At 41.3% G+C, this 11,988-nt stretch overlaps 1 protein-coding gene across 1 annotated transcript; it reads left to right on the forward strand.

The window, feature by feature from the left end:
• The first annotated feature begins 1,542 nt into the window (after positions 1-1,542).
• Positions 1,543-11,658, forward strand: angel1 (angel homolog 1). Its single transcript, XM_080414972.1, has 10 exons — positions 1,543-1,645; positions 2,678-3,916; positions 5,069-5,313; positions 5,456-5,525; positions 5,647-6,095; positions 7,440-7,581; positions 8,625-8,735; positions 9,369-9,408; positions 9,819-9,985; positions 11,220-11,658. The coding sequence occupies exons 1-10, from the start codon at positions 1,570-1,572 to the stop codon at positions 11,378-11,380; spliced, it is 2,700 nt and encodes an 899-aa protein (XP_080271098.1). The 5' UTR covers positions 1,543-1,569; the 3' UTR covers positions 11,381-11,658.
• The last annotated feature ends 330 nt before the right edge of the window (positions 11,659-11,988 follow it).

The following is an 11,988-nucleotide window of genomic DNA, read 5'->3' on the forward strand; positions in this document are numbered from 1 at the left end:
TATAAAAACACTATATGTACAGAGTAGAAAAAGAGGGGGGGGGGGTGTGAATATGCTAAATACAGAGCTGCAAATGGCATGTTCACTACTTATGACAGAGTGAGTGTTACCTTACTTTATAAAGCCTCATCAGATATATAACTATGTCAAGAGCTTGCGTTGATGACGGGCCAAAGATTTACAATAATCGTTTTTATTTATCCTCCCATAATTATTTGTCAGTTCCACGCTTGAATCAATCTATTCCATTTCCTCCACACGTTTTCCCCACTAACTTTTCACTAAGTGATCCGTAGGCCTATACCTGCAGATTTTGCTGTGCAATAGGCCTACTAACAGATATTTATTTTTGAGGATGATGATGATGATGATGATGATGATGATGATGATGATGATGATGATGATGATGATGATGATGATGATGATGATAATGATTTGGAATGAGAGGAGGGAATGAGAGAGAGGTAGTGCAGGATCATGATGAGTGAAACACTGATAATCGGCTGATTGTTTAGAACCGGACTCAAGAGCCACTATGAGGGCCTAGCTGGGTTGTAAGGCCAGCTAGTCGTCCTGAATATGCAATCTGTGATTAACTGGGTTGTAAGGCCAGCTAATCTCCTGGTACTCTGGAGAGAGTAATTAATGCCTTTCGGAATCGCTAGAACATGCCCTTCTGAGAGGTTTCGAGCCTCTCTTATAATGCTGGATTGCGGTCCTGACATCACTATGATGATGTCAGATAGTGTCAGACGTCTCCATATATGGAGCTGCCGATGTTAGTTATGGCCAAATATGGGATCAAGACGTCAGCCCTGGACATGATGGTTATGTCTATACATGGAGTTTCTGGGAAGGGTTCGCTGATGTCAGACTCCGTACATATGGCACGTTTGGGTCTCTATGACGACTTTGCAGGTCTATTGTCTCCATCTATAGGGATATCCATATATAGGCTATTGTTTCTAAGTATGCCCTGAATGTTCGTAACAATGAGGATGTTCACTTCCAATACTATATATCGATAAATGAAATAATGCCCCGTAAATACGGAGAAAATAATGTGCTAACTGGACGTACTATCGACGTGCAATTAAAAGTGTGCGATGTGGACAATTAATTCATAATAACATTGGATATGTCCTTGAACTCCTCTTGGTGGAATGGAAGACGGAATCGAATAAATAAATAAAAATTGGCAGTGGAAAAATAAATATGAAGTCAATTATGTTTGAAAGGTCTAAATCATAGACTGTCAAATAAACAATTGTCAAATACTGTATGTGCATTAAATAGGTGCCAGTGCCAAATCAAATGGGGTTTACTATAGTCTAGAGTTTATTTATGCACAATTTTAAATATTAACATTATAACGAAAATAAAATAGAAAATTATGCACAGTCGGTGTATGAAGAGACACAAGATTTATTATATAACTCTGGGCATTTCTCGGGGCAGGGGGCTGAATTCGGCACCACAGCGCCATCTGTCTGTCTGATTCCTCCAGACCTCCTCCTCACGCAGTAACCGTTAAAACGCGCATGCGATGTTTAGAACAAACCACCAACCATGATTGGCAGCCTGTTGTTTTACGGGCTCTACCCGCTGACACGTTACTTCAGCAATAAGAGAGCCTCGGCAGCAGGTAAATAAATAACAACTCCGCTGGCAACGTGTCAGTCCAATAAGTTGACTTTGTTGAGCAGCGTTTGGCTCATGTAAATAATAACTCCTCTGAACAGCTGTGCTAATGTTAGCCACTCCGCAGATAGAACAGAATGCATGCACATGCTGTGATTTGTTTACTGATAGTTTCACCGTTTACACAAAACTTTCTCCTCTTATGAACTATTGTCTGACTACACGTGGACGGAATTATAGCATTGTATAGCAGGCCTTAGTTTGCACGCAGTGCATCATTCTGTAGCCTTCAGTAGCAATGGATCACACGACGGTCGTCTGTCACGACCGTCATGGATGAACTTCTATGTGGTGTTTGCACTTTCTCCATGTACATCTACATAAACGTTCAAATTTCAAATATAAAGTGCTTACCTTATGGCCACGGATGTTACAATTCTGTTCGGGCCCGCAGAAGAACCCGTATCTTCCGTATTGTTGAATAAGAAGCATTTTAACCCGATCGGTGGCCATTTTCTCACAGTTACGATGTATCAGAGTGCAGTACACCTCCCAACCGATAGGTTCATGTAGTTGAAAGCATGGAGGAAATACGGAGACAATGGCCACCGATCGGATTAAAATGCTTTTTATTTAACAATACTGAAGATACGGGTACTTCTGAGAACCCGAACAGAATTGCAACATTCGTGGCCATGGGGTAAGCACTTTATATTTGAAATTTGAACGTTTATGTAGATGTACGGGCCATAAATGGAGAAAAAGCAAACACCCGGTTGACGTTCATCCATGACTGTCATGATATGACCGTTATGTTTCAGGGCTATCGCCTTCAGCTGCTGCTGATGACGTCAGACAGAACCATGTGCTAATGTTTTGGTGTAATAGTTCAGAAATGATAGAAGTGTACAAGTCTGTTTTTTTTATGGAAACATAACTATCTATCTCACTGCCTCGAAAACCAAAAAGAAATGACATTTAGTCTTAAAAATAAATGCACATCTATCGTCTCACTCCAATTATTTCTCCTACACAGAGGCCTCGAAGAAGAAGACTCTCCCTCCTGCACTCAATGGTAAGGAGGAGCTGGTGGATGTTGTTTATGTCCCAACCAAGGAGTTCACCAAGTGTCAGACAGCATTGGGGCTTCAACCAAATGGTGGGATATGTGGACAAACAGGGGAAGGGATGAAACAGACAGTCCCTGAGAAAGACACGACAAGGCCTGAGATGGACGAAGAACAACTGAAGGTAGTTGCTGTGTGTGAGACAAATGAATACGAGCTAGTATTGAAGATTTCCGAAGTAGAGAGCACAGGGGAAGGGTTTAACCGACAGGTTCCACAAAAACACATCACAAGGCCTGATGTGTATGAAGAACAACTAAATGTTGATGTGTGGAAGCAGACAGTTTCAGAAGAAGATATTATAAGGCCTAAGACAGATGGGGAACAACCGAAAGTTGATGCGTTGAAGCCACAAGTCCCAGAAGAAGACATAAGGCCTGAGGCAGAGGGAGAACAGCTGAAGGTGGCTGTGATGAAGCAGCAAGTCCCAGAAGATGATGTTGCAAACTTAAAGCCTGAGGCAGAGGGAGAACAACTAAAGGTGCCTGTGTTGAAAGAGCAAGTTCTAGGCAAAGATAAAAGGTCTGAGACGGATGGAGAGCTACTGAAGGTTGCGTGTGGCGAAACAAAAAATGAGCTTGCGTTGAACAATGCTGGTTTACAGAGCACAGTGCTACCAGAAGAAGAGGAGAAGATGAGTAATGAAAACCTAAAAGACGAGGCGAAGGTTGCCCAGCAGGAGGACCATGAGGTATGTGTCCACCATGAGGAGATGAATATGAAGGAACGGGTGGAGGAAGAAACTGTTGCACTTGGTGAGATGATCAACCCATGGACACAACTACAGAATCAGTCATCTGAAAACATTAGAGTGGAAGAAATGTGTCCAATGCTGGAGAAAATCCCCGTAGCCAGCATGGAAAAGTCACTGTCTCGTGGCAAAGCAGCAATTGTAGGAAACGAATGCTGGGATGAATACATCACTGGTACTGGTGAGATAAATTATGACACAATTTGTCCTCCGCTGGACCTAGTCTCTCTTCTCTCTGAACTCCAAACGCAACCAAGGAAGACCCTGTATCATGGTCCACAACCTGGATGGCACAACCCTGAAGACCCTGGCTTGGCAGAAGCAAGCCATTACCTGTCATTGGAGTTCCCTTCTATGAGCTACTACCCCCCACAACAGCAGACAACTCCCTGTGAAGGTGAGACAAGTGATGTCTCACTTTAACCACCCTGAACCTTTTAACAGTTTCCAATTTTTTTTCGAAGGAAAAAAATAGGTTGTAACTAGTAACAACCATTATTCACGCTTATTTCTCACTCCTTTTTTATTATACATAATGACCTCTGGTAAAGCAGAAGAGAAGGGGAAATAAATCTGCATTTGGCATGGCACAATATTTTTCATCAATAAATTCATTGTCATTTGATTTTCCATGATGCTCGTGGGATAGATAAATATGGTGAAAGAAGCACAGTAAAGTACAGTAAAAGAAGCATGTTCCGAAAATTATCAAGCCTAATAATTATGATAATTTTGCAAACTAATTACATAAGATGTTTGGCAGTTTGTGTTACATTTTTTTTTTTTTTAAAGGAGCCAAAAATTTTAATTTTGACCAATATCATGCAGCCCTATTTGGGTCATATGATTAGTGTGATTGTGTCTAGTTTCCAGTTACAGCACACTTTGCACTTGGGTTTCTGAACAAAGCTGTTGAGTAGGCAATTTTTACTGGCTGGCTGTTTATGGATTCCCACGCACAATATTTTCCTACGGTACATTTTAGGTGTACAACAGACGCATATTAGCTTAGTCTATATCCAATGTATTATTAGTCAGGGGATATTAGCAGAACATTTTCCAATTTGTTTTGCACCAAAACCACTCCTTGGGCTAAAAACAGCCATAGCCATCCTTTTCCAGGTATACTTTTTGTGTAAAAAGCCCATTGAGATTGGGCCGTTTTTAGCCCAAGGAGTGGTTTTGGTGCAAAACAAATGCTTGCAATGGATTCAGAATCATAAAAACACCCTAGTTTGACCCCTCACATGCTACTTAAAACAGAATTAAATTTTGATTTTTTTAAAGATTTTTTTTTAACCAAGGTTATGGTGGGTACCCCAACTTTAAGGAGCTGTCAAAAATTCTCCTAGGGAAACTGCATTTCAGTCTTTGTGAGATGTGTTACTAGACACCTTTACAAACACATTGGTGAAGATTTTTTTTGGTAAGGAATTTATTCCAAGATTGGAAAATGTTCTGCTAATATCCCCTGACTATATTCTAATCTACTGTCTCCCAACTCGATTTGCTCAAACACTTGACTGTGTACTGTATGTGTGGGTGCAAGCCTCATTTTCAGTGGTCTGGAGGGCGTGGGAGGAGGTAGCTGAGAGCCCCACTGTGGCAGAGTCTGTACACAAGTTCTCAGCCTCCCAGGATGTGTTGGACTTCACTGTCATGTCATACAACATCCTGGCCCAGGACCTGCTGGAAGCCAACCAGAAGCTGTACTCCCACTGCCCCCTGGAGGTGCTGCAGTGGAACTACCGCTACCACCACCTCACAGAGGACATCCAGAAATGGGCACCAGACGTGAGTCCAAAAATTCATTTTTTATATATTTTATACCAGCATATCATTTTTATTAGCGGGCATTTTAACTATCTATGGTGAGTACAGCTGTTATTGTTCATGCTGACCAGTTTAATGAGCTGTGCATCTCTCCCATGTGTAGATTCTGTGCCTTCAAGAGGTGCAAGAGAACCACTATAAGGAACAGTTGCATCCCTTCCTCTCACAGATGGGTAAGCCCGCTCAAGTAGTAGGCAGTGTGAATACCTTGGTATTGTTTAATGCGGTGTTGGCCTTACTTAAGGGACTATTGTTTTATTTATAAGTTTGAATTCTTTGGCTTCTTGATGCTAGGCTATAGCTGTGTGTACAAACGGAGAACGGGAACCAAGACAGACGGCTGTGCAACTTGTTACCGTGGCGATGTGTTCTCCGAGCTATCAGTGACCCTGCTGGAATTCTACAGGCCTGAGACGGGGCTTCTGAACCAGGACAACGTGGGCATTGTTCTGCTGCTGCAGCCAGTGGCCAGCAGCACTCATGGGTCGGAGGTCAAGGCAAAGGGCCCACTGCTTTGTGTGGCTAACACCCACTTGCTGTTCAACACCAGGAGGGGCGACGTCAAGCTGACCCAGTTGGCCATAGTATTAGCAGAGATCAGTCGTGTGGTCAAGTTCTGCAAGGACAGAGGGGACCACTGCAACGTCATCTTGTGCGGAGATTTTAATTCTGTTCCACATACGCCTCTGTACCAGCTGATCACCAACGGCCAGCTCTTCTACCACGGCTTACCCTCCTGGATGGTGAGACAAACTGTCCATGATCAATGCTTGGCACTCTGTATAGAAAACTTGTATGCACAATAAATGAGTGTTTTCCAGGGAAGCTTTCAAAAGGGTCTACCTGTTCAAATAAAAGTTGTGCTCATCTCCTTCAGTAGTGAAAGCAGACACATGGAAAGAGTGTAGTGTTCAGTAGTTTTTGTAGAAGTCTACATTTGCAGCCAGAATTACAGTTAAAGTTGTACAATGCAGAATCACAAATAACGATTTTTAGCAACCTCTGCTGGTCACTACCGTCACTGCATACAATTTCCGTAGTCCTCGATAACCCAGAATTCCATTCGTTTTCACCGGAAGCTGGAAGCGTTTCAAAAAGCGATCTTTTAATTGTTTTATACTATCTACGGATTGTTTCTCTTAGCCAGTGGAGCACTATTTACCATGAGCTGTGCTTTCTTTTTCTGTTCTTTTTCGATCTTCCAATCCTACATTCTCTTAAAATCAGCGTGAGGTTCCTTTTTGTTATTAGCGCGGTAGTTCCTGGCCAAACAGGAAACCGTTGCGGTAGTTCGTCGGCCAGGACGTCGGCCACGACGTCATGACGTTGGCCAGGAACGTCATTTTCCCGGGAAAGTCCCCCCCGTCCACGTTCAATAGAAAATATATAAATAAAAGGCTTCCGGGGGTGAAATTCATGGAGTGGGTGTTGTGAAACTTTTGCCACTCACAAAAGATATACAATTTAACTTTAGTTTTGTTGAAAACGTTACCTAGTATTACTTTAACTGTAACAGGTGTAAGGTAAACACAACTGGTAACTTGTATCATTATTGATAAATTGATAAGTTATATTAATCAATATATTGAATCCCTACCCTATACACTGATGACGAATAGCCAGATAGCCGATCTACAAACTCAATGCGTTGCGATGCAATGCATTGTAAGCTTGTGTGATTTCCAGATGCCGATAGACCTATAATAACATGCCCAAAATAGGGAAACCAAGTTGGAAAGTGGTTAAGAAAAAAAGCTCTGTAGCAAACAAAGGCTTATGATATTCTTTTACAAGATAATGTCCAGAAATTAACACAACTTTTCAACCACACAATATCAGTAAAAATAAAAAGTATTCATACCAGCTTCTAAACTCTCTTAGGCTTATATTTACCATAGAACTTATACATAGATTGAAACCCCTTTTTTTTCTCCATTATGAACCATTATTTATACTGGGTAGGTGAACTGACACTTACAGTACAGAAGCGTCTTCTCCCCAACCTGGATTACAACTACAAACTGAGTTATTTCAGATAAGCCATCGTGTTTGCAGTAATGTTCCGTGTATCCTTTTGTTTATGTCAGATATCAGGCCAAGAGGACCTGTCCTACAGAGCTTACCAAGTCAGAGTGTTTGCACCCCTGTGGCCCAGCTCGCTGGGAATCACAGACAACTGTCAGTACACAACAGACAAAGACAAGTTTAAAAGGGGAACTCAGGAATCAGGTTAGTGTTGTATCTTTACAGTGTGATATTATTTCGGTCATCATTTTGGGTCTCTTTGGTGCGGCTCAGACTCTTCTCTAATGCCTAACCCATTCAATCTGGGAACGCATGCATACTGTGTCATTTTAGATTTTTTTTGCTATAACCATAATTTTATACCTTGGGCTATTCAAAAATAGCAGATATACAAGCTCATAGCTATGAGCTTGTAGATCTGCTATTTGTTTTTGTAAAATCTTGAAATCTTTGCTTATGGGGATTCTACAAATGTCTTCTAAATATATGTTGCTATAATATCAGTGGTTCTCAAACTTTTTTCATGTCAAGGACCCCCAAAATGATATGTATTTGTCTGCAGACCCCCCCCCCCCCCCATTGAAATATTTTGTTCCAGGGACCCCCCAGAAGCAATCTGCAATCTGATTTTCAAAAATGTTCAAGATTTTTCAAAAATCACAGATCTACAAGCTCATAGTGCGGCACTCGAACTGATCTTCAAGCTGACATTGCATTGCGACGTGGCGTGTTAGCTGCACTGAAACAAATTTTCACTCAAGACAATATACCGGTCTGATATCAAGCCAGACTCTTGATCAGAGAACAATCTTTGCTTGCAGTGTCTTTTCATTAACCAGACTAAAATAAATAATTCAGGCAACCAGTGGCATATCTGGCCATGCTAGCACCCTAGGCATGATGACACAATGGTGGCACTATTTAGCCAGCTGTAACTAGACATGAGCCAGCTTTTACAATTGTTAGCTTTGGATTAAAAAGAAGGCCAAGTTGATATTGAATGCAGCACCAATTTCTTTCTACCATTTTTGGTAGAAAGAAATCTGTCAAACATTTATTTTCAGGTGTGTCATTAAATGACATGGCAGACAATTTTGCCTCCGGTCTACTTTCAGAGAATGTTGACTATACTTTAAAAGACCATAGCAGTAATAAACCATTTCTCCTTACGCCATTTTCCCTGTGGTCCGATGACACAAACACTCCTCCGCCATTCTCTCATTTTTATATTTATCCTCCCTGTGTAGGGAAACTCCAGTACGACCATGACTTCCTCCTGCAGCTGCGCTTCTCTGCAGCTGCTTGTGTTCGACCCCTGGATCTGGATCTGATCGACTATGTGACGGACAACACACCCGGTACAGTAACACAGCTAGAACACACTGCAGGAATCACAGTGGAACCTATGCCATGTTAAAAGTGATATTTTTGGGTTAAAACAAAAAGTATTTTGTTAAAAGGTTAAAGCACTATATTCTGATAGTAATCATTGCTATAGAGTGTTTGTTCAGTAACAGGAGTCTCCCCGTCTCTCCAGCTCTTTAATAAACAGAAAATAAATTTTCCTGTAGGTGTCAAAATCTCAGCCAATCAGGAGAAAGTACCCATTTTTAAGCTTCATTTTTATAGTGTTCCAGTTCCAATTTTGTCTGCTCATTTCTTAGTGTCATCACTTCCAATTTCACTTGTTTAATCTATATCCTGATTAAGTTCTCTATCCTGATTGGATAACATTGGAAATGAAACTGAAACTGAAACGAAAATGCATTTTCTGTTTTATAAAGAGCTGGAGAGACAAGGAGACTCCTTTTACTGAACAAACACTCTATAGCAATGAGTACTATCAGACTATAGAGCTATTTAACACTTATTTTAACCAAAGAAAATCACTTACCCTACCTTTAACTCTTGTCATTCACATTAAACAACTTTCTCTATTAATGCTGGTTCAAGAATCATGGTTTTTCTATTTCCATCCTTGTTTTTGACAGATGCTTCCAGGGACAATCAACAATGTGTTTGTAGTGAGAGGTCAGTTCAAATATTGCATTTTTATTTTTATGTTCCTTACCTGTTAAAGGGTCACAATCACAGTATTGCCTCTTGTTGACTGACAATACTGCATCTCATTGTTTCTCAATGTCGGGTTTAGGGAACACCTGGGGTCCAAATGGACCAAATTTGTAGTCTCGGATAAAATAAAAACACTGATATTTTACAGTATAGATTGGGGTCCCAGAGATAAAAATATATATATATATCAAATGAGGGTCTATGTCCTGATACGTATGAAACTTGGGGTCCTTGAAATTAAAAGGGTTGCTAATCACTGCCTCTCATTTATGTATAAATGAGAACACAAAATGAATCGATTCTGTAATAACATGGGAAATTAAACTATAGAATTGGGATGTTATATCTGTTACTTTTCTTTGTCACAGATTGGGACACAGTATCTGTCATGGGCTGAACCTGCACTCAGCCTACCAACACATTCTCCCTGGTTCTGGTCGGAATGAGATCACCACCCTGCACTCTGACGTGGGAGATACAGTCGACTATATCTTCTACAGTCCTAAATGCACTGACACTGCTGATGGTCACTCAGGTATGCAAGTCACGTCACGTGTATAAGGTTGGCCATTAAACATTGTTATGGGTGTAAGTCACCTAGTAAGTCATCCAGGGTAGAGGAATTCAGGTGGTCAGGCTACAAAAGGCTCATACAACAGAAATACTTGCACTATTTCACTGCTTTTACCTGTATCAGTAGTGGAAAATACAGCACCTTGATTCTTGAACAACAAACACAGTATGTTCCCTCCTAACACACGCACACATACACCCGCACACAAGCGGAGCACTTCCCAGCATCCTTGCTCTAACACATACATACAAACATATTAATATATATATTAATAGATAAATAATCTCTGCAGAATCCTTCCTTTGCCCCCATGGCTTAGTTGGAACCTGTTGTGAAGAGGGTGAGTAGGGTCATTGTGGATGCCTGATTTATACTTCGCTGTATGCCGGTGTTGCATGCTGAAAATAGCAGATCTACAACCTGCGACGTGTTGTCAGCTTGTAGATTCGACGTTTTCGGTGTGGGACACCATCGTACAACGGACCATAAATGAAGCATTACTCAGAATGAGGTCTTTGCACAGCTGTACAGCTGACATCTGGTCACACCCATGACCCCACTCGCCATCCTGATATAAATACACTGAAGCCTACAGTATCTTGTTCTTGGTTGCACATATTACCAAACACAAATCAGGCCAAAGGACAGGATGCTTTGTATTATAGGCTTAAATTAAACTGCAATTAAATGTTCTTGTAGTGCCAAATCACAAGTTGTCTCAAGACACTTTACATATAGAGCAGAGACCCATTAGATTCCCATCTGAGCAAGCATTTGGCCACCGTGCCAAGGAAAAACTCCCCTTTAATGGGAAGAAGCCTCTAGCAGAACCAGGCTCTAGGGTGGGAGGCCATCTGCCTTGATCATGTCAGGGGAGGATGGGAGGGGGAGGTAGACACAAAGGCTTGTACAACAAACACCACTGTGAAAGAGTTACTGTTATTATTTTGTCTCGCACCCAATGATTTTAACCCTCAAATGCATTGTGTAATTTACCTAACAAACATCTCCAACAGTCAAACAGTAAATGTGCTCTGTAGATCAGATTGTAGCTATTTGAAATATTCAGAAGTAGAAAATGAGGTACAGGTCAGATTTGGTCTGATTTCCCCTTTAAAATGTGAAGAGCTTGAGAAAACCACGTTGCAGGCCTGATTTGAATTTGATATCACTGTCATGTATTTGTTTTCCTCAGGTGACAGCCACCTGGAAGGTGCAGGTCTGAAGCTGATAGGTTATCTCCCACTCCTATCAGAGGATGTGATCTGGTCAATGAAAGGTCTACCCAATGAAGTATTCCCTTCTGACCATCTTAGTCTTCTGGCAAAATTCCAGATGGACCTGCTCCCTGCTTGATAGGGGAGACTGTGTGTGGACTGGGAGGTCTTAATAGACTGAAGTCAGAAGATTTGCATAATTATGTTTGTATGATGCTGGCCTTGCCCTGGACACTGTTTTAGGTATAGTTATATTTGTTAGTTTCTTTGGACTTATAGGAGAAATGTTTGACAAGAGTTCCTTCCCACAAGTGGATGAGTGCAGTTTTAAATGGTTGGGAGGAGAGTTTACTTATTTTGTTTAAAAAGTGCCCAGAAAAGAAGTGCAATTTTGGTTGTAGATTTTTATTATATTCATACTCCATCCTGCTCCTTGAATATTGGAGAATAAATATTTTTCTGTTAAAGTGTGATTGCTTTGTTTTCTCACCATTTCTCCTTCAAAGACAAAGCATGTGTGTCAGGTTTGGAATGAGAAACTCGTTTATAGTTATTTGCTAAATGAATCGTGTATGGTATCAGATGCCTGCTTTTAATACATCAGACCTCCAGATTACGATTGGCTGTGTGAGCCTCCTTACTGGCACTACCCCTCCTACCCCACTGCGCTGCAGGTTGACGGGAAGATTGTGTGTGGGTGTGTGCGTGTGTGTGTGTGTGTGTGCGCTCGCGTGCGTGCACGTACGG

The sequence above is a fragment of the Gymnoscopelus braueri genome (genome assembly GCF_963280865.1).
Source record: "Gymnoscopelus braueri genome assembly, chromosome: 19".
NCBI lineage: Eukaryota > Metazoa > Chordata > Actinopteri > Myctophiformes > Myctophidae > Gymnoscopelus > Gymnoscopelus braueri.

What these genes read in the sequence shown, in the direction of transcription:
- angel1 (XM_080414972.1), top strand. Translation starts at nt 1,570, where the DNA reads ATGATTGGCAGCCTGTTGTTTTACGGGCTCTACCCGCTGACACGTTAC. An exon ending in TAAGAGAGCCTCGGCAGCAG is followed by an intron (nt 1,646 to 2,677) that starts GTAAATAAATAA and finishes TCTCCTACACAG; the next exon opens with AGGCCTCGAAGAAGAAGACT. An exon ending in ACGGCTTACCCTCCTGGATG is followed by an intron (nt 6,096 to 7,439) that starts GTGAGACAAACT and finishes TGTTTATGTCAG; the next exon opens with ATATCAGGCCAAGAGGACCT.